Source organism: Oenanthe melanoleuca, chromosome 5, assembly GCF_029582105.1.
Source record: "Oenanthe melanoleuca isolate GR-GAL-2019-014 chromosome 5, OMel1.0, whole genome shotgun sequence".
Lineage (NCBI taxonomy): Eukaryota > Metazoa > Chordata > Aves > Passeriformes > Muscicapidae > Oenanthe > Oenanthe melanoleuca.
This window is the reverse complement of record NC_079339.1, coordinates 26612680-26640369: the sequence shown is the minus strand read 5'-3', so window position 1 is coordinate 26640369 and position 27690 is coordinate 26612680. Positions and strand designations below refer to the sequence as shown.

Sequence of the window (27690 nt, the reverse complement as noted above, 5' to 3'; positions counted from 1 at the left end):
GTCTACTCATATGCATAGCCTATGATCAAATAATTTGTTTATGCTTTCTCACAGTAATGAGCTCACCTTCCTGACATGGAGACGTGATGTATAGGAAATAAGTGCCATCCACAGATTGTTTATTTCTCTGCCTAGCCCTTAAAGCAGTAATTGCAGGCTCTAGTTTGGGCATCTGTGGGAGAAACCAGCTTCAGAGCAAAGAACCAATTTATTTTTAGATCACACCGTTGCCATTTTGCTGTGATCACACCGTCAAGCATGTGCTTCCTTTGAGAGCTCTCCAGGCACTGCAGTGTGATCGCACCCTCCTAAGATCTTTTTTTATGAAGTTAATTTTTAGTGACAGATGAAAGATGCTAGGGCCAGTATTGTCAGAAACAGCAGCCCCAATTCCACTAGCACATATTCTACCTCCTAAATTTGTTCATCTAAAGTTCTGATTCAAGTTGTGATTTTTTTCCATTTTTGTTTCTTTTAGTTCACCTCATGTTACTCATCTTTCTCTTGCACAGTAATGTAAGCAAGCCCACAGATTTCTCTGCAGGAATTTCTGCCTTGTACCACTGAAGGTGTGTCTGCATCACAGTCTGTAGGGGTGATTCCTTAGGGAAGAGATGTACCTGTACAAGTGTGTTGTATTTGACATATTTATATATATATATAAAACTGAGTTAACTTTAAATAAAAAAATAAATCTTGGCTTCCAGAAACAATGTTGAGGCAGCAGCAATCAAAACCCACATAAGGTTCAGGATAAATAGTCTCATGTTTTCCTGTCTATTATTAGTCCCCAAGCAAATTTATTTAAAGGTTTTATTGGTGTTCCCTGTGCATATATACTACAAGCATACTGTTGAATGTAGGCTAACATCTTCTCAGTGAACAGAGATGTAAATCTTGCAAAGAGAGGCAGAGAAAAATTTACATGGTTTTAAAATCTTCTCTTGAAATAATGCTTGTTGTTTTATTTTAACCCATTGCACAGCAGAGAAATTTAGGATGGAATGAAATTAAATAAATTTTGAAACAATCTTCTAGCATGAAAATCCTTTATTTTTCCTAAATAATTCTCAAAAATTTGAATGGTAAGAGATTAGTCTCAGCTGGATAACTGGTAATTGTAACTACAACTGTTAATTGTACTGGCAATTACAATTGGTAATTGTAAGAGATTTGTCTCAGATGCTTAGGTGGGGTTGGGGAGTGAAGTCCCTCCCACTGTAAGTGAAGAGCAGGTTTGAGACCACCTGTGGAAATTGAATAGGCACAAGCCTGTGGGGCCTGATGAGATGCATCCCAGGGTCCTGAGAGAATTAACTGTTGTGGTTCTCAAGCCACCCTCCATGATATTTGAAAAATCATAGCAGTCAGGCAAACTCCCCAGTGACTGAAAAAATGTAAACACTTTTCATGTTTTTAAAAAGAGGATAAAGGAAGGCCCAGGGAACTAACACTTATGAGGTTAACAACCTCAACAACACTTAACAGGTTGCCAAGAAAAACTGGGGATGCCTCATCCCTGGAAATTCAATGCCAGGTCAGATGTGGCTTTGAACAACCTGGTCTAGTGGAGGTGTCCCTGCCTGTGGCAGGAGGGTTGAACTAAATGTCCCTTTTAAGGTCCCTTCCGACCCAATCCATTCCAATATTTATAAACAGCAGTGCTCAGTATCGGGTGATATTTCAGGCCAGGCTAAATAACTCATAGAAATGAAGCTTAAGCTGTGACAGGACAGTAGTAAATGTAAAAGATTGTTAGCCATTCCTCTTCAATTATGCTAGTGTTTATGGTATTATATCCTTGTCATGTATTTTCCATAGGCAGTGTGTGGCTTCTTTTAGCAGTGTCTAAATCAGTCTGTGTGCTTGTCGTTATCCCTACATGCTCCCAGATTTAATTAACAGCTAAGCACTGTGAGACTACCAAAATAGAAGGCAGAATCCTATCTTTACTCCTTATAATAAATCTCTTGCTGCAAACCTAATAGTGGGAGGCTAGTTGCATAAAATTGAATCTGAGCTGATATTAATAGGTAGACAGAAAATTGCCCACATGAAATACTGTATTAGCTCCTGCAATGGGCTGGCATAGCAATTGCATTTGCTTAGAAGATATTGCTTCACTGACCTAAGCCCGAGATACATCATTGTGGATTTTGGAGAGGAGAACAAGGCAGGTCTGCATCTTCCCCTCCCACTGATAGGGTATGGTGTGAGGCCTTACTAGAATCTGTGTGTTGATCTTGCTCTTGAGCCTGGTGATTTTTCAGCTACTGTTTAGTGTGCTTTCAGTATTCAGAGGCTGCTGTGGCCTCCCCAGGTGTTGCTGAACTTTCCTTTACTGTAGAAGTCCTCTGTAAAAAATTTTGTCAGTCTGTGTCAGCCACATGAAGTGATGGCCTGGTGTGGATTCATGTTAGGAATCAGCCTGAAGGCTGAGTTGAAAACCATGGATAGAGCAGGCTGGAAGGTGCTTCTGTGTTACCACTACTCAGTTCTCCAGCCAGCTGGTGCTCTGCTGCTGTGCTTGTTAGCAAGCTTTTCTAACTCTTTTTTTTTTTTTTTTTTTTTTTTTTTTAATTTAACAAGGTGAATTTTAAAGATATTCTAGCTGAAAATTTGTCTTTCATAATATGCACAACATGGCAGAAAATATACCTCAGTGGGATTACTTCCTTGATGAGGATTGTTCATCTTCTAACATGTATTTAGAATTAATTATTAAATCTGGATACCAATGGTAAAGACACTGTCATAAAACTTCAGACAACTTTCTTTGTTTTCTCTCCTTTCCCATTAAGCCTTTTCAGTCAATCCTGTGTTTGAACTCATTTATAAACATTTACCCCTTGCTTTGTATACAAACAACTCTTCATAAATGTGGTCCATTGCATGGTCAAGACAAAGGAAATTCATCATCCTGCTGTTTTAACAGGCATATAGACATTATTTGGCTTACCTGCCCTAACCCAAAGGAAGTAAGACCCATGATTTTCTTTGAAAAATTGTCCAAAAAAGGATTATTTACTGTGTTTGGGGAAGAAAACGGGCATATTAAGAAGTATCTTGAATGTGGTATCACCTGCCTAAAGAGGTGATTTATTTCCTGGTTCCTCCAGGCTGTGTGATGTGGTCCTCATGCTCCCCTCACTCAGCTTACATCCTAAACAAAGGGAGGTTTTTCCCTATCCTTGATCTCTGTTCCATAGAGCACCTTTGTCTCCCCACCTTCATCTTAGCTTCTTTCTCTGTGTGTATGTTTTTCCTTTTTAATTCTTCCAGCAAAAACTGAAAAGGTGCTTCTCAGTTGTCAAGGCAAACAAAAGCAAGCTGGAACAAAGATATGCTGGATGGTTTTTGGAGCAAAGCAAAAATTATAATGTCTTTAGAAAATGTAGTGAATCTAAAAGCTCAAAGACTGCTCTCAGTCAATGACTCAAAAAATTTATGTCAGTGAGTAACAGGATGATGATATGTTGCCCATTCTGGCTTCCCACCTCCTTCAACTGAACTTCTAAAAATATAACATCAAAGTGAGATCTGAAGTGTTAAAGGAGAGTGTGTAGAGGAAAGGGAAGGAATTTCTAAAAAGCTGTGAGTACTGGGATCTCTGTGGCAGCGTCTGCTTTAGTGCTAGATGTGCTAAACTTTACAATAAGCCATTTCTGTTGATATTGCAGCAGGTACATATTTCCTGACAGGGTGATCATCCTGTATCTCAGAAGCTGTGCATGCAAATGCAGCATTTGTGTCAGGGTCACCTCAAAGGGAATGATAGATCCATACTGGGTAATTCAAATTCCCAAGAGGAAGATGAAATTACTTGCAAGGACCTGCCAAAGTCAGTAATGCTGGGTGGCTTTGCCACTTACCTGCATGTCCAGCTAAATCTCATGTAGATTACACAAGTAGGAACCCTGAAGGAGTCTTTTTTCTTCTGCCTATGAACCACTCCTAGAACAATCCCTGACCCACACATGTAATATATGTCTTTGGCCAAAGATGACTTAGAAATGTGGTTCACAGGCCAAAGAAGACTGGTCTGTCTTATATGCTAAACAGAGAATAACACTGGCTGTCCAATTATTTTCAAAAAGAATAGGGAGAATGTGTAAGTGTGTGAGCAATGGAACTCATGAAACTTGTTTTATTCTGACACTGTGATCTGATTCTATGGTGGCTAAACAACTTAAGTTCTTGCTTAAACAAGGCTAAGTTATTCATAACATTACTTTTAAGTTTGGATTTCCTTCCTGTTGAAAAGAAAAAGTCATCATCCAAATGGATTAAAAGTTCAACACATTTCTTCCTCCTGGTCCATTATCTTTTCCCTCAAAATGTAACTTCATTGCTTTTGTGACCCTGAAATTAGACAGCTGATTCAGTGTTATTTTTTCATATATATACAGGCAATGTAGGTCTTGTTTCCCCAAGAACATGGATGATAAGAGGTTGTTTGGAAAAGTAGACAAGTTTAAGTAAGCAATTTTATTTGTGCATTGGAAGGCAGGATTTACACACGTAAAGTAAATGCAAGAGTCATTAAAACTGTCCTTGATTCCAAAACATACTCCTGGTCTTCAGGAATATTTGGCTGATCTTGCTAAGCCTACCTGGCCCCGGATAAGAGTTTCTAACTCTTAGTAAAATATTTTTACTGCAGCTCACTGCTGGCTCTGCTAGAGAGAAGTCTCCAAGCCTGCCCATCTGTTTTTTCTAGAACTTCTGTTTGTAAAGGCAAAAGCTTCTTTCCTAAGTGTGTTCAGTGTTAAGCCCTGATATAAGGGTGCTTATCCCAATTTCCAGTGGTAATGGAGTTCTTGTGTTCTGTTCAGTTAGGAAATTCCATCTACCTCCTCTGTGGTCCTCTCACCCTCCTGTTTTGGAATAGAAGGTTCCTGAGCTGTTAAAGTTAGGTCCCAGTTTGAGTTTCTCCAGTGTTTGGAGAAGTTTGGGTCAGAATCTCCTATAGAAAATGGTCCAGAGCTGAACTCTAAAGCTAATTCTTTTTGACCAAGCTCACAGATGGCTCCTCACTTCAAGCCTTTTATTCATCTCACCCAAGCAGTTAATGCCAGATGTGACTGCCTAGATAATTTTAATATCTTCCCGTGTATGGGTAGAGGTTTCAGCTGGGCACACCTCTAGTTCTGGTTAAAGGTTCTGGTTGTTCCTTTTTTCTTGTGAACTCATAAACCCTCTCCCTGAGATAACTTCATATTTTAGCACTATGGCAGGAATTCCTCCTTGTGAGCTTTCCAGCAGCTGTTCCATAGCTTGAGCATAAAGTCACCATTTCCCCTCAGGCTCTGCTGCTGTTTCTGGGTGGAGGAGGGGTGGAGATGCTGTTCCAGCACACAGTGGGAAAAGGGAGCTGGGGAGGGCTGAAGAAAACTGGAGAAGGGCAGGAGGCTCAGGGAGCAGCAGCTGTTGTTGCTACAAGTGAAAGAACTGCAAAACATTGTCCTTTTCATTCCTTCCCCCACATACCCAGCCTGCAGTGAGAATCGCAAATGAGCAGAATAAACATATGCTGCTGTACCCCAGGTCCTGCAAGGCATTAAATTCAGAAACAGAATTTGACCCTTTTTTAAAGTTTCAGACAGATTCTTCAATCCCATCTGTTGTGGTTGAAACAAAGGTGAAAGGAATCAATGCTGAATTCTGCAACTGAGGAAGCTTTTAAAATAACAAGTTTGTAGATGCTCAGTAATCAAATACAAGGTTTGTTTTCCAGTGGGGTATTTCATAGGATACAGATGGTCATGTTCTTCCCTCTGCTGATCCTTCCTGGAATCTCTTGACTAGTTTAATAGGGCTGATCATCTAAACATTTTAATGCTAAATTTGGGACAATTTCCAAGCAAGTGCAATGGCACAAAAGTACAAGCAAGCACCAGAGCTGTAACCTCTTGCTGGTTTGGTGCCCGGGTTGCCCCATACATGGGGTTCTGACTCTAGTTGTCTCCTCAGAGAATCTTCTTCTCCTGTCTGGCTAAAAACATCGAAGACATTAACTACCTGGGGAATGGGAGTGCTGTTAGCCCTGGTGACTTGCTCCTCTAGCCTCTTCTCCAGGAGTCTCATATGGTTTGGTCCCAGCTCCCTGTCTGGCTCTTGGCTCAGATGGTCGAAACAGCTGAGCAGACAGTTCATTAGCAGCACTACAAGGATTTAATCTTCAAGGCCATATCTGTGGACCCAAAAGGTGGCTCAAAATGGAATATGTGAGAGAGGAGTGCTGGGGAGGAGATGATTTTTTTTCCCCTCTTGGTGGTAGGAATAGGAGTTGATCTCAAATATTTACCTCTGATACCAATACCATTCAAAGAATATGCTGCTTTCACAGTGCCTTTTCCTAGTGCTGTGGACACATTATAAAGTCATTCAGGAGAACTTTGCTGTTTGTGTACACAGATCCTGTAGCAAAAGGGTCTCTTCTTGCCTGTGCTTCCCCTGAGAAAGGATAGGATGCTTGGTAGAGCTGTGACGCAGATCCAGCCCAATTTGGTCATTGGTCTCTACAGCACAGAGAGGATTCCTTACCTCTTCTGGAGGGTATTGCCAGGTTGTTTCTTCCTTGAGTCTAATAGGAAGAGTAGTAGTAGCACCTGTGGGTGATGGAAGATAGAGTCTTACCTCAGTTTCCTAAGAATGACTAAACCAAATTAATGAAAGTATTTTCATATAAAAAGCTCCTATATCTTCATTTTCTTATTAATCTTATGATTGGCATTCAGTATTTAGGGAGAGAAGTTTATCAGTGTTTATTTTCCCAATTCCATTTTCCCCACTCATCACCATACTGCACACAGATTTTGGTGCAACTAAATATTTTTAGTAGCTTTTACATTTAAAAGAGAAAGTATTTAGGAATAAGCTTTTTATTCTCAGTGTGGTGAATGCTGGGAGTGTTAAAATCCATGGTGTGTATGGACTTGGAGAGTTGTAATAATATCTGTTAATTGAGGCCTATAAGAAAAATGGCTGCCCATCATATAGTAACCTGAAATACTCAAATACCAGATCAAGTAAGTTTCATTTTGGGTATTTCTTCCTTCTGATGTCATATCCTCATAACAATGATCTATGTTATCATTGTTAATAATGATGCACTCTGTATTTTGTCTGGATTTAATAGGCCAGACTAAAGGAGCTATATATGATATTTTAATATTAAAACAGATATTGTTACAAGGAATGATGAAATAAACATTTCTTCCTTGATGCTTTTGTGTACTGTGAATGGAAAAATTCTCCTTTTACCTTTCCTTTTCCAAGTTAGAAAGAAGCTCAAACTAGATAAAACTGTGCTAGGAATATCTAGTCCATCACTTTTTTTTTTGTTCCTGAGCTTAACTGGTCACAAGGTCATGAGAAAATGGTGATGAGAAAGAGTCAGTGTGCAGTGGCTGAAGTGTCCCTGTCACAGCTGTGAGTTCTGGTGAGTGGTGGTTGGTGTGGGCTGCAGCTCAAAAGAGGAAGGATTAAGTAGCAACAGGGAATGTACCAACAAAGTATTGTGGATAATGTGGATAATGCCCCAAACTTAGGAGCTGTTGTATGCTGCCATACCAGCCTATATGACCTGATCTCCTTTCTAGCTTTGCAGAGGGGATATAACTACTCATGGTGGAATTTAGCTATAGCTGTCCATGATGAATTGTTAGATTTTAAACAAACACAACCACACAAGATGAGTGTAGGGTAGAAAAATGTTAGCTGTGGAATTTTTTACCTTGGGTTGGTTGAAGTCATTGCAATCTTCAAGTATTTTATCAGGTGTGTACGTAAAGAGGTGGGAGGGCAGACATGCAACAGCATGCACCTTCCACTGTGCCTGGGGATGGTGTTCTCATAATACCAGAGGAAAGTTCAGGGAAATATTCACTCTCAGTAATTATATCCTGGCTTTCTGTGCAGGGTAATTCCAACCTTTGCAGATGTCTTCATCTATCCAGGGAGTTTAGTGGTAAAATTGCTTTTCTTCTCTCCACTTGATTTGACTTCCACCTCCATTTTTACTTCATGGTAATCGTAGCTTTTCCACCAAACAAACAGCAAAGAAGTAAGGAACCCTGATGAGTAATTTTTTCTGTTCCCACAGGCAGAGATGAAGAACTTGTTCCTTCTGCTCATGCTAACAACGCTGTCACCTTCTGCATTTTCAGTAAGTAAATGCTCCTCTGAGTACTGTTACAAGAAATGAAAGATACTTCTGTTAAGAACTGTCAACATCTGTAACTCAAGCGCTTTGTAGAAAGTACTTCTGAGTGAGCTAATAGGTTCAAGTCATCAGGCCTATTGTGGTGCATCTTATGAAAAGTCTAACATGGCAATTAAATAATAGAATTCTGGTAGTGCCTCTGGTTCTAGGGATGTTATCTGCAAAGCAGTAATTGCTGTCTCCTGCTTCAAAGCTGGAGAGAGTTATCACTTGAAATAAAGAGAATGGATTTTTGGTTAGTTCATTTTTCTCTTTTCTTTGGTCTTAGAAGTATTAGCCATGTGGTTTAGCTTTGCTGGGAGAGGTTACTTTATGTTAAGTCAATGTGATATTATCAGAAAAAGAATGCAGCAATTAAGAACTAGGATTCCTGTTCCTTTCTGAGTGAGAAGCAGGATCTTTCTGAAGTAAATGCAGCTTGAGAACAGTTTCCCTGACTTGAAGTTAAACTTTATTAGTGAGTTGGACATCTAAGGTAAAAGAGTGGAAGTATTGGCAAAGGAAGACATTACATGTTTGTTAGGTATAAAGGAACAGAGAGTGGGGGGGAAAAGAGGCAATTATCACTTGGAATAAGTGTTTTGCTTTCTAGGTCACCTTTGAAGATCAGAAATGAGGGACCAGAAATCAAGCAGAGTTTGTTAGTTGCCATATTTTCTCATAGAGATGGAAATATGCTTAAATGAGTGCTTGCAGTCTCACATCTAATAAAAAAAATCATACTGTATATTAAAATAACCAGAAAAGGGATATATTCTATTCAGTTCATCTGTTCACCTACCTCCAATTTGGAGATCTTGGTGATGTTTTTGGAAGGGATATGACTGAAATACCCTAAGACTGTGAAAGCTGACATTTCTCTGTAGCTTTAGACTCTACCCCCTGCATGCAATCAATAGTTCCTCTTGAAGCCATGCTAAATGGAAGGAGAAGTTTTGCTTGGCCATCACTTAAGTATAGCTTCCCTGACATACTGGATCTGTCCAAGGCATACATTTCCTCTGAACACTGTTTCTTTATATGGATCTACATTTATAGGTTGAAATGCTGGTTTTTAATTCATTCTGAATAACTCCACATTGTTATTGTTTAAAGTGCTAATCTATTGAATAAACTTTTAGATGCCTGAGCCAGGTTTATCAAAGGGCAGAAGGTGCGCAAGCACATAAAAGTTAAGGTCATACAGAAACAGTAAAAAATTAATGTGAGGACAGAGAAAGAGGAGATCTTACTATTTTTCCTGTGGAGGGAAAGGTAGAAAACGTGCACAAGAATAATTTTACCAGGTAGGACCAGTTTGCTCTGCCTTATAACCTGTTTCCAGCTATGTCACAAACATGTTTCTAGAAAAAAAACAACTAAAGATAGGCAAGTACAGTTTCCCCCAATACACTTCCAGTTTATGAACCCTTTGAGCTTGATATGTCCCTGTTTCTCTTTCTTGAATTTGGTCAATGCCTCCTTGAAGCCATAATACTAAGATCCTGCTCTTGAGATATCAACTATCATGTAATGATTTATTAATATTAATTAATAATTAATAAATAATAGCAATTTGGGATGGGATTTGTGTTTCCCCTGTGTGCCACTTAAGTTGCCTACATTAAATCTCCACTGTCATTTTAGTGATAAATTGCTTTTTCTATAATGTTTTCCCATAGTTCTTTGCAGTATGTCTCTGGTTTTCTGTTGTCTTTCATTACCCTATATTACCCTTATCTGCTTTCATTACTTCTGTGGTTTTGGCATAACTAATAAATGTGTTGAGGCATTCCGGTTCCTTATTGAATTCTGCTGCTAATGTCAGTTCTTGCAGTGGATGAAGATTTTACTTCTGCTTTTGTCTTTGAGACACCTGCTCATCATCCATTGAACAACAGTTGTTCTGGCCGCTTAACTTCCTTTGAAGCATTAGGTGAAAGATTTTTTTTTTTTTTTTTTAAAGTTTTTTGCAAATCTGGGTGTATCTGGCAGGTTACCTTTGTTGATGTGTTTGTGAATTGAAGAACTGTAATATTTTTGGAAGGATTTGCCTTTAAAAGTCTTATTGACATTTCCCCAAACATCCTGTATTTATGCAGGTGCCTGCTAGCTCTGTTCTTTGTTATAAGTTCTATTAATTTATCAGCTGATGTCAGTTTAACGCTCTGTGAATATACAGTTCTGTGGGTTCCCCTGGGATCATTTTGTAAACTGGTGTCAGATTTTCCACTTTCCAATAATCACATGCTGAAGTGGATATAGCTGAGAGGGTTGTCTGCTAGTAACAGTTTATCCATTTCAACCTTGAGTTCCTGTTAGGCCCCTTGGATAAACAACTTCTGGTGACTTCATACTGTGTGTTTTGTCCACTTTTCCAAATAAGTTTGGGGTCATAAAGTTTACTCACAATCATCCCCTTTGTAGAGTTTTCTGAATGTGCTCCATTTCCTCCACAAGGATTCCAAGAATTAATTTGACTTCTCTGCAATGGCTGTATCTTTTTAGAGTTCTTTAAATCCCCTCCTCATCTCCAGGCCACCCAGAGTTTCTGGAAGCCTTTCCAGTTCTGAAAAGTAACTGGTACCTGCTCTGCCTGCTGCGCAGCAACAGGGCACAGTCCTGTAGAGCAGCACATCCCTGGCTGTGCATGCACCAGGCATGCACCATATCCTCCCCAGCCGACAGAAAATCCGTGGGTGTGGAAGGAGCCAACTGTAGTGTGGGACAGCCCAGAGAGAGGTAGCACAATGAGGAATGTTGAAGAGTTGAACAGGGAACATGGGAAAGAGCTGGGAGCTATGAGGGAGTGGGTTCAGTGATGTAGGGAGAACCTGAAGTGTTTTGACAAAATGGAGGTGTTGGGGAACTGCTGGATTTTTCTGATTTGTTAGAGGAGATATGCTAATGAGTCATGGCTAGAGTGAGAGTGGGATGAAAGGAGATGTACACAGTGAATGTAAACCATAAACCATTAAAGCTAACAAAGCCTGGGGTTTTTTTCCTCGTCTTTGTAAAGCAGCTTGTCTTAAAAAGATACTCACTTCTGCATCACTTTGTATTTTGCTTCCTGCTGTCACCATCTTGTTCACTTTCATTCTTGTTTTTCTAGTTTTGCTCAAATACAATTCTTTGATTGCTTATTCATTATTCATAGAAATGATACTTGGCATTATTCACCTTCAAAGCTCTTTGCAAGCCTGCTGTGTCTGAGCCAAGATCAATGGTTAAGACAGAATTATTAAAAAATGCTTTGCTGATGTGGTTTGGATTCATTAGCTCATTTCTGGTGGCATTTTTGACTAATAACCCTAGCCATCTTGAAAATGCATATTGGCATATATCTATGTTATATCTATATTGGCAGATATCTAAATTATAAACATGTAAGATATACTGAATATTTTCAGCTCTGTTTCAATTAAGTTTGAGGGTTGGATGTCATGCAGACCTTAGCTATGTGGAAATATATTGTTGGTGATCATCATTGTAGCACTGGGTAATTCTTCTGGATATAGAAAGGAGAAGGAAATGGTTAATATCCCAAGGAGCTCATGGTCTAAGGACACACTTCATGTGGATTGTTTTTGTTAGGGCCCTGAGGACATTACTAACACCCAGCCCACTGCCCAGGACCCCCTTGAAGCCTCCTGGGTCTGCTGGCTCCTGCCCCAGTGATGCTGCAATGAGGATCTGCACAACTCTGCCTGGCCAGCCATGGACCCTGATGAGCCAGGCCCACGTGCAGTCTCAGCTCCCAGCCTGCTTTCAGGTTGAGGTGTCCAATTCCCAGGGCTGGGGCTGCTCCCTGGCTGGCTTTGCTGTTCTGGGAGAGCCTCCCACTCCTGGCTCCTAGCCCACAGGGAGCAACCAGCCTTTAGGGACACCTTGATAATTTTTTTTCTTTGTCCCTTTCTGGTATTAACTTTTCTCCCAGCAATTAACTTCTCCCCAAGCACTTATTATTCAATGTTAACAGAGTTGCATGTTTTCATTGGACAGTTCTTACTTGCCAAGACTTTGGCAATGAAACCACTACAGTAGTGGTGATAGTTTTCATTTGTAAAATATTTGGCTTTCACCCTTCTCTCCTACATGTTTCCTAAATGATGCTACAGTTTAGGGTGTGTCAAAAACACTAACCATATTTCAGAAACTATGAACACCAGAAAGTAGATATTTATCAAATAAAATGATACAGTGTTATTTCAAAAATACTAAGAAAGGTTAAAGAGAGAGAGTCTGATTTTGACTGTAGTTTTAAGCCATGGAAAAACTAAATAACTGTAGCACCATATTGCTCATTTTATCATTGTGAGCAATATCTGTTTTCAGTGGATAACAGCTGGACAGGGCCTTGTCGTCAGCTTCTGTTTCCCACCACATTCTGGTACCTGGTCCCAATGGAACCCAGTAAGCATGTGAAACAGCCCCAGAAGTCACAGTAACAACATTTCTGTGTCCCAAATGATGCTTCAGTTGCATCTCAATAGGCCAAAGATGTGCAGCCTTCTGGGCTAAAATAGAGCAGTTTTGGCCTTGTCCGAAGCCTCTCGAGCATAGCGTGGTTATCAGTAACCAAGTGCTTTGAGCAGTGACTGCTGGAGTGGTGCAACAGGATGTTTTGTTGCTGCTTGTCAGCCTGGAAAAGCAGCACCAAAAAAAAAAAAAAAAAAAAATCACTAAATAATTCAGTGTGACCGAGTCCTGGAAGGTTCCCAAGGAGCAAGGGGTAAGAACTTACCTGGGATGTAGGTTGTTTGGACGTGTGGCTGTAGAACTTCACTGCTCACTTGGGACTGTATAGTAAATTGATGTTTGCTTTGATAGCCTGCTAGTATTTGAGGTGCAACAAGGCACTAGAAAATTATTCCCACTGAATCACTTGTCCACAGTTGGTGATATGAACTTTGTGGCTCACTGCATGCCTGCAATGCCTTTGTCTGGGAAGCACAGTCCTCTTCCCATGCATAGTTTCCTATCCATCTCAACAAACTGACTGGAAAGTCTTTCAAGGACCCCTTTTAAAGTGTTCCTATATAGTAGCAGCATTTTTTGTCTTTGTGAGTCAAGTCCCATTCATAGCTTCTCTTCCAGTGCATGTTTCATACACAAAAATAAACATTACATTGTATGTGATAAGCTATCTAGCACACTTTTTCAGAATTCTTTTGTTTTCATGTGATGCATACTGGAATTGTCTTTGCAGATGAGGTCTGGAGGTCTCATGAGTCAGAGGCATAGCTTTTTACTTGCTGATGATATCAGATACAGTTGGCCTGGTAACAGCAGATGCTGCAACTACGTCAGCAGTTCGTCTGTCTAAGAACTGAAGAAAGCAATGCAGTGTTCATAAAAATGAAATCCCTGGCCTTCTAAATTTCTATACTGCAGCAGCCTGTGTGCAAATGAGCCCTGAAAGCCCTCAGTGCCAGGGTTATGGACAATATCACTATTCCCAGAAAAGATGCATTGCTAGTGTCTCAACTGGTGATAAAACTTGGGCATTAACTGACTGCTCTTTGAGGAGTTTTTAGAAGTCAGGGAAGATGGTTGTATGCATTTTCTCACTTCTCTTGAAACATTAACATATATACTTTATGCAGACAAAGAAACTACATTCTTGTGTGCATGTCAGGCTGAAGCAAGGGAAGAATGGAACCAAATGAATTTGTAACAGTGATGGAGATTGTAGATTTTTCATTCTGAAATCCATGAGAGAATGGAATCTAGTTGTCCTGGCTGTCATGAGATAAAAGCATTCCAGAGTCTGAAGAGAGCAGAAAGAGGCTTTTGGAACAGAAACTGACTGACAACATCTAAAAAGTCCTGTTATCAGGTTATGTAATAATATATTTATTATTTATTATAAACATGCAGCTTTATCTTTGCCTGTATACATGTGTGCAGTTACTAAAGTAATGAGGACTGTACACAGATTTCCAAATATGGGAATTTGGCCCCTATTAAAATTTTTCTCTGACACTGTACAGCTTTGGGAGGATTCTTTTGTCTGATGCTCCTTTTGGGGTATACGTAAATGGAGTGATTCTGAGAAAAATGATTGTTCCTGCACTCTGTGGGTGCATAAGCCTTACAACAAAGAGTCCCTGCAGATTTTGCTCTCTATAGAAGGAATAAATAATTCTAGTTCTGTAGGAGGGATATTGGAATATTTATCAGGGTGGTGTGTATGTGTCAAGGAAGGGCTTTCTATCCTAATTGCCTTCCAGTAATCTGACTTTCAAATGCTCTTCCTTTGGATTTTTATCTACATGTTTCCTTTTCCCTTATGCTGACTGAAAGGTCCCTTGTTTCCAGGGTGAGCTAATACTGCACCTAAATCAGTCAGTTGATACAGAGGAATAAGACTGCCAAGAAACAGAGCGGTAGCATATTTTATTCTTTTGAGAGTAAGGGAGGAGGGATTACAGGGGGAGGAATTAGGTGTCTGAAAGAAAAACTTGGGAAAATAAGATTGCTGAAAAAACCTTGCTGAAAGCTAAAACACTATTGTTGGGTTTATGCCAAGAAAGGCAAATGAGAATGCAGAAGACAAACAGTGAGCTGAATATCTGAAGTGAAAGAGTGGGAGAAGGGTTTGGCACAGGGTCAGGGAGAGGTTGACTTGGCCAAGAGGAGGTATGTAGAAGAGGCTGTAACCTGGGCAGTGCCACTGAACGAACAGGGCGAAGGCAAACAGTTAGTCTGAACCAGAGATATTAGAAAAATTGCACAGGATTTGTGTGAAGAAAAGTAAGTAGCTGGGCTAGGAAGAAAGTCTTTTCAGATTAGAGAAATATAGGTAATAAATTGGTAATAATATAGGTAATAATCTGCAGCTAGATAGTTGTGGGTAATTTGGTAGTAAATGCATAGATTTTATTGGGCAATAATTTCTGACTGTTGCTCTTCCGACAGCAGGGCATCATTCCTTAAAAGAAGGTGAAGTAAAGACACAAGACTGTAATTTGGACATACAGTAAGGCAGAGAGTGTGTGTGGAAAACTGTAAAACCTGTCTAAATTAAAGAAAGGATTAACCCATGCATCTTGCCTGAGCTGGACTCATTGGATGATTTATTAGACTAGCTCTTGTTTCTAGCAGAGGCTTGGATGTTTGCGTGTGGAGGCAAGTTAGATCTCATCACAATAATTTTCTACCTTTTTTTCTCGACCTGCCCACTCTTCACTACAGCAAATGTCTCAGTGCCAAAACGGCCTGCACTACCTTCTCAGTGCTACAGTTGTATACATAAACTGCCCTAGAGGTGCAGCTGCACAGCAAACCCTGTTTTTACAGTGTCCCTCACCATGTAACCTTGCCCTTACCTTCTTTTTTCAAGAAGAATTAATCCTACTGCATCTTGCAAATATGAATTTTTTTCCTTAAGATACCGCCATTCTTCCCACTGACTACACATGTTCTGCTGTATGTGGATCCCATCAGCTGCAGAAGGCCTTTTTTTCTGAAAGTATGATATTTCATGTTATTTCCAAGACAATGTATTTTGGTTGGTTCCATCATACTTGTAAATTTTTGTCTATATTGTAATGGTTATTTCTCTTAATGTCCGTATCCGACTTTCTAAATACAAGTTAATAAGGGTTTTGCTAATGATGGCCCAGATCTGACATTGTCATTGCACACAGTTGGAGAAGGGGAATAAAGGTCCATATAAGGAAATCTGTTGCAGTAAAAAGTGTGTTCTGGGGATTTTCTTTCTGCTTCCTTTGCTTCTCTTAAGTATTGGACTTAGAGCCAAGGGTTTGGGTTTAAGTGGCTCTATTGATCTGGTGTGGAGTGACGGTGCTCAAAGTCCCTGAAGTAATGATTTGCCTTTGCTGCCTTGCTGAGATGAAGATGTTATCCTCTTTTAGATCGTTATTCAAAAGTGCTGAAATTCTATGAATAGACAAACAGTAGCAGTTAAGAGAGATTATGAAGCTGGATGTGCTGTATGGCTTCAGGAAGCTAATATTCCTAGATACTAGAGACCTGGTCTTTCTGGTATATTACTGTGTGCCACTTTTCATGTTAGAAATACAGCACAGCAAGACAGCCTTTTTTGCAAGAGAACACATAGAATCTCTGCTTCATTTTTTTTTCCCCTGTGTTGCCATGTCTTTTTGTTATGTCTGTGGGGTTTTTTATTTCCAGGGCCGCCGGATGAAACGGCAGGTTGATGTCTGGGGGAGCTGGAGTGAATGGAGCAAGTGCAGTCGGAGCTGTGGTGGTGGAGTCAGCTTTCGGCAGCGGCGCTGCTATTCCCAAAGGTGAGGCCTAACCTTTTTTTTTTTTTTTTCTTTAAATGTGTTGTACTGTTACTGAGCTCCTACAATTATGTTCCAATATACATAAAAAAAAAAATTACTTTGTGTTTTATCTCAGGGGACTGAGCCCACTTTGAGATGAACCTCTGTTTCAGTCTTGTCACTGCTGTTTCGAGTAGTGCCCTCTTCAGCACACGCTTGCTTTGGCTCCTTTGATAGAGCACACCAATTTCTCTGTGAGATTTGATTCTGTGCAATCAGGGGATTGGCATGGTAGCAGCTGCTCAATCAGGTCTAGTGTGGCAAGCCCTGAGGGAGATGGAGAACAGGCCAGAGCAGTTGGTTTCTCTCCTGAGAGCTGGTGAGAGTGCTGAGGTTTCCTCAGGTTTATAATTCCCAGGACAGTGAATTGCCCCAGAAGAAATGGAAGAGTGAATTTGGCTCAACAGTGTTAGTGCTGTGCCACCTCATTTGCAGCTAGGTTAGCTGCATCCTAATGAGGATGATGGCTGGTACTGCAACTGTTGGGAATGATGGACCTTAGAGATATTGTTGTGGATGAAAACAAAGCCAAGGAGAGGAAAAAAAAGCCAGTCTCTCAATAATATCCTGAAATAAACAGCCTCTTTCTGTTTAGAGAGATGAGAGGTTTTGTAATAGAAGAAGCCAGAGTTCTGAAACTTGTGCTTCCACACAGAATAAAGAAAGGTCTCTTTTGAAGGCTGCTCATTATAGTTTATACCTGCCAGAATCCCTGGAGGCCTGTCTCTCCATTTTAGCAACACTGAGGTGTTAGACATGGATTGGCTTTTTAGATCAATTTCCTCCATAATTGTTACTCTCAATAATTCTCGGCTGGGGTCATTTGACTGGACTAAGGGTGTTGCACACTTTCCATAGGCTTGTTTAGCTCTTCCTAATAAGGCATCTGTTGTCCAGAAAAAAAAATCAAGATAAATGATGTACAAAGATATTCTGAATTGGCCACTATCCTTATGCTGCTCATAACATGTCTCTCTCTCTCGTATGGACACCTCAACCCTTTGCTGGTGGATGATAGACTAAAATCTCAGCTTCCATCATTTAGTTGAAACATGACCCTGAAGAGCTGTACTGCAGTTTTTCATGGTGTGTGTCTCATTCGTGCCAGAACACAAACCGTAGCATAAAATACCACTAGAAAGTGCCAGCTTGCTTTAGTTGTGAAGAAGTGCATTTTAGTTATTTTGGGAACTCTGTGAGGGTGACATGCTCGGTGTGAAGGTGATTTGTAACGTCTGCCATGAGATGACTTTTTGCACGTGTATTCTTCAGAGTGCTCTATGTATTTTTTCTGTCTTCCAGGACAGAAAGTCCTTCCAGTTGTATTGGACCAACACGAAGCTATCAGTCATGTAATGTTCAGGTATAGTGCTCTGGTCTTAGCTTTTCTTGCCTGATGCTCCTTTTCCCCCGACAAACATCATTCTTGTTCAGTAATAAGATGTGATTATTAATTTCTGCTTCTCCGATGTCACTGGTGCATGCAGTTCATTAACAGTATCCGTTCAAAAGTATATTGAAATTATGCCCCAATTTAAAGGGGAGGAATAAGAATAAACCCCAATTTTTTATTGCATACTTTATTTTCCTCCTTTTTTATAATACTCCAATGCAAGCCTTTTCTCTTCCAAACAGAACTGCCCAGAAGGCTCCCGGGATTTCCGGGCAGAGCAGTGTGCAGAGTTTGATGAGACCGAATTCCAAGGCAAGAAATATAAGTGGCTTCCATATTATGGAGGTAATGATAAACATGTGGGGTTATACTTCATTGCTACTTATCAACAATAGATTTTGAAGTGACTGTAATGTTTTCTACTGTAGTATCCCTGTAGTGTATTTCCTTAGTTGGAGTGGGGGGGCTGGAGTTGGCATGGAAAAAATTCTTTTGCCAGCAGCAAAGCATTGCTGTCCTGAAGACACTGAATGCATGGGCCAAGAGACAGCATTGCAGCAATATGTACTTGTCTCTTGTAACAGCCATTCCTTCAGAAACATTGCTCAAGGAAATCTGGAACTGGTTGCAGCTAGGTTCCGAAGTATCAGACAAGCAGAAGTTCTGCTGTATTTTCCAATATTGTCAGAAGAATATTAGCAGGGCACAAGAGAAGCAAATGTATGTAATTAATGAGTGCTTCAGAAAATATGACATCTATTTCATCAGCCCATGCTTTTTTGAGCAACCAGCTCTGAAGGCAGGTGTGGGAACCAGGGGTCCTTGCTCTGAGCTTTGCTATGGTATCATTCACAGTTGGTTAACAAATTATGAGGGATTTTAAGATGGATTTAAAGGGTTTTTTGGTTGTTAAAATAACAGCTCTCTATCAGCACTTGTTCTCATTCTAGAAAGCCCTGTACTCCAAGGGAGTATAAGAGCAATCCTACTAAGGAATAACCAAATATCCACTTAGACCAATGTCCCCTGAGGAAATATTTGCATTCAGTAAGATTTTACTAGGGTATTTTTCCAGCCTCCAGCACTTTGTAACCCAGAAATTCATTCAATATCTGCCACTTAATATCAGAAGACCCCTCTGTTTCTGCTCCTGTGATCTAGAACTAGGCTCCTGATGCAATATCAAGCTATTATATAATGTTTCTTTTTTTCTCTCCCGCCAGCACCTAATAAATGTGAATTAAACTGTATTCCAAAGGGAGAAAACTTCTACTACAGGCACAAGGAAGCAGTGGTAGATGGGACTACCTGTGAACCTGGCAAGCGAGATATTTGTGTGGAGGGAGTTTGTCAGGTTAGTCATCTTGGTACTTTCTTCATTCATCATTGGGTCTGTCAGTCTTTCTGTTGTCTCTCTTTGCTCTACTTGACCTTTCATAATAGCATCAGAAAAGATGAATCACTCAGTTTCAAGGTGCTGAGGAGCATGTGGACAGCATTTATCTGTCCCTGGATGTGAAAAAGTAGATAACAGTTTTGTCATTTTCTCTGCCTTACCCTGACTTTCCAAGCTCCCTTGATTCAGGCTTTGTCAATAGATCTATCCAGCATTTGGCCTTCTTTTTCCCCCTCTGTCATCACAGTTTATTCCTACTAATGCTCCTGTGTTCTGACAGGCTGTTGGCTGTGATAATATGCTGGAATCTGCCAAGAAGGAGGACAAGTGCCTGCAGTGTGGAGGAGATGGCAGCACCTGCTATGGTGTGAAGGGCACTTTTGATGTGGCCAGCCTCCCCAAAGGTACAGATGATCCTAGGTAGTTTAGGCAGGTGAGAAGGAGAGATTTAAACCAAAAATCAACTGCTGCAATGGCTAGTGGGGACACCTGCTCACATGATTGTTACAGGTGTGCTTGGATGTTCATTTAAAATATCTGTGCAGTGTGTGGCCTTAGCATCAGAAAAGGTACTCTTGGCCTTATCCTGGGAATCACTTCCTTAATCTGTGACCATGCTGGAGTACTTGCCACGATGCTGGTGCCTCTCCCACACCCTCTCCAGCAGGTGCTATAAATGCACCATAATAACATCACCATACACTGCCTTCGTGAGGCTATCCAGTGTCTTGATAGCTCTACCAGGACATCTGCAGGGAATGCTAGAAATGGGAATGCATCTTATGCATTTGACCAATTTTGAAAAATTTCAAGATGTCAACCGCACCTTGTGGTCGCCTCTCTCTGTGTTGAACTCCAATATGATTCTTCCTGAAATTCCAAAGATTTCAAAATGTAGAAAATGGACTTTTCTGAGGTATTGCTGGAATTTTTTGCATGTGGATTGATCTGTGGATAATGTAGGAAGAGATTATTCAGTATGCAGTTAAAGTGATGATGAAAATGCTTCATGTCACCATCTAAAAGTCATCTAGTTATTAAGGCACAAATGAAACCATGAGCATCTTTGGCACAGAAGAGTGGCTATATGGCACCCACACTCAGATATTGTATAATCCCCCTTTTTTTTCAGGTTACAATCAAATCTTTATTATCCCTGTGGGAGCCACAAGCATCCAAATTAAGGAGGTTAAGCCCAGCAGGAACTTTCTAGGTATGATTGATGTCAGAATCTCAGTCCATTTGGATTCCAGCCATTATGCTAAAATCTGGTTTTAAGGTATGGGTTTACTTTGATATGGCAGAGTGAAAAACTGAATATCAGGATCTGAATATTGAGTATCCTTGAAATGTGAGTGATGCACAGCTCTGGGCTTCACATTTACTTCCTTTTCTCTCCTGTGGGAGATCTTGCTGTTGGGTGGGGAATAATTGTGACTCACATTGAGACTTCCTGCCTGTAACTTACAAGGAATCTAGCTGATCTAGCCAAATTTGGCTATGAGTTCTGTTTTGGTGAATGCAAAACCCTACCTACTCCTGCCATCTAGAAGTTTGGAGTGGGCTTCTTTTCTCCATAGATTTCTCTGGGGCATTTGTACAGCCTCAAACCCTGGTCATTCTGCAGAGGGGGAAAAAGGAGGGAGAAAAGGCCTTGCCTAGCTTTCTGGGCAGGGCTGAGGAAATTCCAGTGGAGAAAGCAAATACTCTTCTGCTTTTTGAGTTCCATCACTCAGTGCTTAGGACAAATCAGTTTGGTGATGTTTTCCTTTGCAGAAAACTGGATTCAGCACACACCTTGCTGTCTGAATCGAGTATCTGATGAACCAGATAGTGGTGTAAAGGCAGTGGAGTGTGAATCCCACATCTTAATCAAGCAAGATAGAGGCTCACATTGGCTGTGCTTCAGCTACTAACAGTGGGGAATGCAGAGGCAGGGCAGGAATATGCTGGAGGCATTTGGCTGTGCAGCAAAGCTGGCCTTTGATCTGCAGCAAAGTTGGCAAGAACCACTGTCTGAACATGGAGCAGCTTCTGCTAGAAAAGCTGTATGGGAAGGACAGCATTGATGGAGGATAGTGATCACCCTCATTTGCTTGTGACACAGTATTGAGTGGAAACAGAAGCAACCTTGTGGACTTCTTATGATCCTTTCTCTGGCATATGTGTTTGTCCAGCTGTCAAGAACGTGCGAGGGGAGTATTACCTGAACGGGCATTGGACAATTGACTTCAGCCGGGCGCTGCAGGTGGCCAGCACGGTGCTGCACTACGACCGTGGCTCCGAGGGTGATGTGGCCCCAGAGCTCCTCCATGCCCGGGGTCCCACCACAGAACCCCTCATCATTGAGGTGAGAGGCTGGGCCTTCCCCTGCTGACACTCTGCTCTCGCTTTGCACGCTGGGAGTATGCTGGGAAAACTGGAGATGTGATGGAGCCCTCAGGAATCTTACAAGGTTGTGGGCCTTCAAGCCAGACTGCAGAAATAGCACCTATTGCTGCTTTGGTTCTATTGCCTAGAAATGAGCAGTGCAAGGCTCAGTGTTGGTTTCCTGCCTATTCCTTTGAGCACTGACTTTAAGGGAAGCAGGAGTCAGCACCAAATGGTGCTGGAGAAGGGACAGGCTCCAGGACCCTGCTTGTTATACTGTGCTGTAGGGCAGGAAATGTATTGCTGGATCAGCTGGAGCAGCTGGATCTTTTAAAGTCGAGAGGGATGAATGTACCCTTCTCTGAAAAATAATGTTCTCCAGAATACGATGAAAATAATGCTCTCCAGAATATGATGGAAGGCAAGGAGAAAATCCAGTGCAGAGAATTATTGCTTCTTGAATGGGAACGGTGCAAGTCAGCTTGAACCCTCAGACATGGTGGGGAAATGTTGTGAAGAATAAAAGTGTAATTTCCCTGATTTCCTCCTATGCTTTTGCAGCTCATCAGCCAGGAGCCAAACACGGGGGTACAGTATGAGTATTACCTGCCCCTGCAAGGACAGTCCTCAGGTTACAGCTGGAGTTACAGTTCCTGGAGTGAGTGCAGCTCCGAATGTGGAGGAGGTAAGGGGAGAGGACCTGACCCCTGGTGTGGGGTTTATATTCACACCCTGGAGGCAGTGTGACCGTGTGCTGCCCTCTGCAGCAGCTTCTCAGCAGTCTCCTGCTGAAGGCAGCACTGGGATCTGCAGGGTATTGCTAAGGTTTGGTCAAGGGAGGGTAATGCATGGAGCCACAACAGGATTGTGCCCTATGCCTTGTTCTTATTTTCCATTCCCTAGTCCTCAGACTTATTGCTAGGACCTGTTTAAAATCTTCATAGATAACTTTTGTTTTGATTTGCTTCAGGTCTGCATAGTCTTTTCAACCACTTGAGAGGTCCTCTCCAGAGAGAACTGGCCTACATTAGTGAATCACATCATTCTTCTCTGCCACAGTGTGGAAGATTCCCTCTCTCCATGAGGACTGTCAGATCTCCTGGGGTGTCCCATTGATGCCTTAAGTGCTAGATTTCTTATTTTTCAGATTCTGTAATGCATTAGTGTGTGACTCTGAACTTCATATAAAGTATTAGCAAGTTCTCTTCACAGTTTAGTTAGACAAAACAGTCCTTTTCCAGCCCAACAACCAAGGACACCATTGCAGCTTCAGGCCTAAAAAGTATAAACAACAGCAAACTGAGGAGAGAAATCTGGGAGGATGTAACTTCATAACCTGAAGCTGTAATTGGACAATTAACCCCAATATGTAAATGGACCAAAACTTATAAAAATATGAAAACTTCTGATTAGTCATCCATCTTGGGTCCATCCTGGGTAGAGCTACAGCTGAGCTCTTGTACTGCCCAAGGTATATCCTTTGAAGGCCTCTTAATAAATACCTACTTTATTCCTTTTAATCTGTCTAGCCTCTCTTACAGGTCAGCCTCTTTAGGCATCACTATCATATTCACTTTGCTGATTCTTCCATAAGCAACATTATGGATTTTAAGCTTAAAAGAAAAACAAACCAAAAAACTTCAATCAAACAAACAAAAACCCTCTCCAGCTGATTAGTATATAGAGTTCTTATCAGCCTCTTCTGGGCTTCTGTGCTAATGGCCATTTTGGCAGTTTTAGCTATGTTGCAACTGTGGGTGCTAAAATTGTCTTTGCCTTGGCACTCATACCCTGTAGGGAGCGTGAAGAGTTAGTAGTTTTACTCCCATATCCAGTCCTCACAAGACTGGCCTTTTGAGTCTAACAGGAGACCCCCAGTTCTGCTGTACACTGCACACACCTTGCAGGGCTCCTTCATGAGATGCCTACAGGTCGGGTAGGGCACTGCCCTGTGAGTCTTGATTCATAATGTAATAGGAAAATTCTCCTCAGCTACAAAGAACTCTACTGTCTCCCTTGCTCTCCCAGTAGATTCCTATACTGGAGTGGGAAGGCATTATTTTTTCCATGTAGTGACAGAGACCTGCACCTGTATCTTTTCCAGAATGGCTGGGACAGATGTGGATTCTACATGACTTTAGAAACTTGTCTTGCCAACTCCAGTGAATTGCTAACCTAGTCCTGGGTAGCTTGTGTTGATCAGATACTCTCTTGCTTGTCCCTTAGGTTTCCAATCTCGCTTGGTGTTTTGCACCATAGACAATGAAATTTATCCAGACTATATGTGCAGGAATAAACCACAACCAGACAACAACCGGACGTGTGGCCATCAGCCTTGTCCCCAGACAAAACGGTACAGTTTCCTTCCTTCTTCTGGTGTCTGACTTCTTCCTGAGGTGCTTTTGGAACTGAGAAAAAAGTGACCCTCCCACTTCTGCCCTCCTGCATGGTTCTCTCCAAGGAGGTGCATCACTTCTAAGAGAAAGCCAAAGACAAAAGATTGGGATGATAACACAGGGATGAGTCATGAGCATTTCTGTATGCACAAGGAAAGGGCTTAATACATCCTGTGTTCATTTTATAGGCAATTTAATTTGCCTTCCAAAATAGGGTTGCAGAAGACAGTTGTCTAGCCCATGTACGAGATATGAAACAGATTCTCTGGTTTTTCTTCTCTTAAGCTGGAACCTACAAAGGCAGAGTAGAAGGTCTAAGCTGGTGTCATTTTATATAATTTCTGCATTCCCAGTGTCTGTTTTTTCAGAAAAGGAGGAATCCTGGAGTCTTTTCATTCTCCAGCATTTTCAAACCCCTTCACCCAGCTGTTTCCACCCATACAGCCAGCTTCATTTGGCTCCTGGACATCCAGAGCTGTAACATGAGCATTAGCTGAATATCTGTGTACCAGTGGAGGCCTCTGAGAGCGCTGGTGTGCGTGAGAGGGCACCTGGGAGCATTTCTGAATACATGTTAGCCTGTAACTGTAGCTACTTGTTTTAAGTTCTTTAAAACCTTTGTTCTGTATATAAAGGACTTCTTACATCTACCTGCCGCAAGCCTGGAGTCACAGCGGCGCACGGAGCTCTCAGATGAAGAGGTAACAAAAGGAGAAGGAAGTTACAGAAAGTACAGGAAGGCAGTTGCTCTCTTGTGCTTCCACCTAGTTGTCCACTGAAGTCCGTGGGGGCTTTCCTCTTTGGCAATGGTGGTAGAAGTGGGTGTGCTTTGCTTTTGAAAATGGTGGTGGAGGGTGCTGGCTGGCAGCTTTGCTTAGGTGGCTGCATGTGCCTCTGGTAACTTGATTCTTAGGGGACTGAGAAGGGGATGATTTCTTCGTAGCTTCTGGTTGCTTATTCTCATGTTTGCTCTGGAATCAGGGTAAAGAAGTTCTGGAAGATTTTTTTTAAATTAATTTACTTATCAACATAAATAAAGGAACATAAATTAAAAGAGAGCATGATCATTTGGGCAATTGTAACATTAGCCAGCATAGCATAGATAGCATAGAAAAAGTTTCTTAAAAGCTCTTCTTTCTTGGCATGGGCCCTATAGCAGGCAGAAAACAGGCTGTAAGGTGTGATGAGTACAGGGATGTGACAGATACAATAATGTACACTGATATATGAGAAGTTAAAAGTATTAAAAGCAAAACAGCTGTCCCACAGCAAGCTCCTAATAGCTTAGGACTGACAATTTTTGCCCTCTGATGAGGGTCCCAGCCTCATGGTTGACCTTGTCTTACAAAGGAAATGAAACAAGTGTCAGAGAAGTTTTGACTCACAATTGAAGGAAGCTGTAGGTGATCCCATCTTTCCAAAACTGTGCATTTGCTATACAGGAGGCAGAATGCAGTAGTTGGGAGGGGAGTTATTCTCATTGGAGCTTTTGAAAAAACTTGATGAATAATTTGTTATAAGCCCTGCAACCATACCATTGTAAATGGCTTCTACTGACTGTATTTGTTCCCTTTCCAAAGGAAACATTTTATAGTGAAGGCCATTCAGTTTTGGGTTGACATGTGCATCTTTAGCAATAAAGAAGGATGTGTTTAGAAGCTGCCCATGGCAGAGACTACTGTGGAATCCTTTTAGGATGTGAATGTGAATTGGCTGGCTGAAACTCCATTAAGGAGTGGCAAGGGCCAGGGTAGGGAAGTAGCTGGAATGGTGGGGGAGAAAACATGAACTGCTTTCACTCCCTGGCTGGGCCTTACCTGGATGCAAGGGGACATAGCAGCTGGCAAGCAGATCACCATGATGCTCCCCCTCCACAACCAGTGCCTTTGGACTGCACTGCATGCTGGATTTGGGGATGAAACTTCACATTGTCCCTGAAGCCAGACCATGCAAGCTGTGCTTCCAGCTACCCAGCTAGCTCTGGGAAGCTGGACTGGGCATGGGCAGAGATTTTATTATCTAGACAGATTGTTCTGTGGACATTCCCCTTGTTAGCAAGGGTGTATCATTTCTGCAGCAGCTTCAGCAATCAAAGACATGAAAAAATCTATTTACATTTTTGTGGGCTTTTTGTGTGTGTGCTGCAGTTAGAGAATTTGACTGATGGGAGGAATAAACCAGCTTTCTACTGGCTGTCAGTGAAAAGCACTTCTGAGAGTGTCTGGCATGGTTTGTGGGCAGTGAGGACTTGGCTTTGTTTCACTGTTTCTGATAATGTCAGGAGTGTAATGTGTGGATTAGGCTGGTGTGGTAGCTTTTCTTTTAGCTGATCTGGATTGTTTTCTTTGAGCTTTTTCTTTCCTTTTTTTTTGATGTTCTATTCCAGGCATGACATTTTTGCAGACATCAGGAGATCAAAAGGCATGGAGAGAGACCTTCCCGTTCTGGAAGAGCTCTACATTTCCAGAGAAACAAGTGTTCTGTAGCTGGGGATATATCTCTGGAGTAGAACTAATGCTCTGCATTGCCAATTAGGCTGAGCATGCTTGGTCAAATGGGAACTTGCCTCTGATTCTCTTCTGCAAAGGGACATCATCCCTGCTTGATTTCTACAGGGATGTGGCTCTGACTCCTCTGTGCCTTCAGGCAGGTTGGCTGGGCTTACTTTTTTTTTTTTTTTTTTTTTTCTGCTTGATTGTGTGACCTGCAGGTGGAAAATGGGAGAGTGGGGATCCTGCTCAGCCAGCTGTGGCGGGGGCACCCAGACTCGCTCTGTGTACTGCGTGGCATTTGACGGGCAGAGCTGGCAGGGGGTGGTGGATGACGCCGAGTGCATGGCCTTCGCCCAGCAGCCGCGCCGCAGCCAGCCCTGCAACGTCCGGCAGTGTGCCACCTGGAGCACGGGGCCCTGGTCCGAGGTCAGTGCCCTGGGCAGGTAACGCCCTTCTGGCACCTGCTGGAGGAGGATCTGCCAAAGCTTAGGGAGAAAGAGCCAGGCTCCTATTCTGGGACTACAAAAACTGTGTGTCCCTGGATAGGTGGTGTGCAGAGGTGTAGAACTTGTCCCTGCAGCCCTCCAATGCTCTCCTGTGAACATATCCGTGTTCCTCAAACCTGTGCATGCCCCTCCACCTCTGCTCTTCTCATTGCACGTTCTCTCTTCTCTCGTCTGCCAATCCTTTATCCACTGCTGTGTTTTTATCAGATCCCTCCACACCTGGCACTGGCTTAGTTTCTGAGCCAGGGCTGGTGAAGGCAGAGCATCAGCAGGAGAGCTTCTGTCCATCATCTGAGGATGTGCAATAGCACACCCTCCTCTGTGAAACACGAGATCATGGCTTCTGCCTGTGCTGGTTATTTCCATGTTTTTGGTGCCTTGCATCACCACCCCAGGACAGCAGTACTCTGGAAACACAGGTGACCTGCTGTTTGCTCTGTGTCTGCCCAGAGCTTCTCCAAACACAGCCATGTGGTGCATTTTTGATGCTTGTGTGCATTTATATCTGCAGGAGTGGAAACGGCTCAAACACAGTGTGCTGAGTGCAGCCAGACAGGCTTTTAGAAGCATCTTACATTCCAAGGGCTTAGAAAGTAAAGGGAATGTCTACTCAGTC

At 41.9% G+C, this 27690-nt stretch overlaps 1 protein-coding gene across 1 annotated transcript in view; it reads left to right on the top strand.

The window, feature by feature from the left end:
• The window catches only part of PAPLN (papilin, proteoglycan like sulfated glycoprotein), a 48260-nt gene that overhangs the window by 3704 nt on the left and 16866 nt on the right, over positions 1-27690 (top strand). The window contains exons 2-13 of the mRNA XM_056494059.1: positions 8108-8170; positions 16367-16482; positions 17824-17884; positions 18157-18259; positions 19138-19268; positions 19591-19714; positions 20443-20523; positions 21488-21660; positions 22242-22365; positions 23907-24033; positions 24712-24777; positions 26787-26994. Coding sequence (XP_056350034.1) covers positions 8108-8170; positions 16367-16482; positions 17824-17884; positions 18157-18259; positions 19138-19268; positions 19591-19714; positions 20443-20523; positions 21488-21660; positions 22242-22365; positions 23907-24033; positions 24712-24777; positions 26787-26994 — 1377 coding nt within the window. The remainder of the gene's footprint in view (positions 1-8107; positions 8171-16366; positions 16483-17823; positions 17885-18156; positions 18260-19137; positions 19269-19590; positions 19715-20442; positions 20524-21487; positions 21661-22241; positions 22366-23906; positions 24034-24711; positions 24778-26786; positions 26995-27690) is intronic.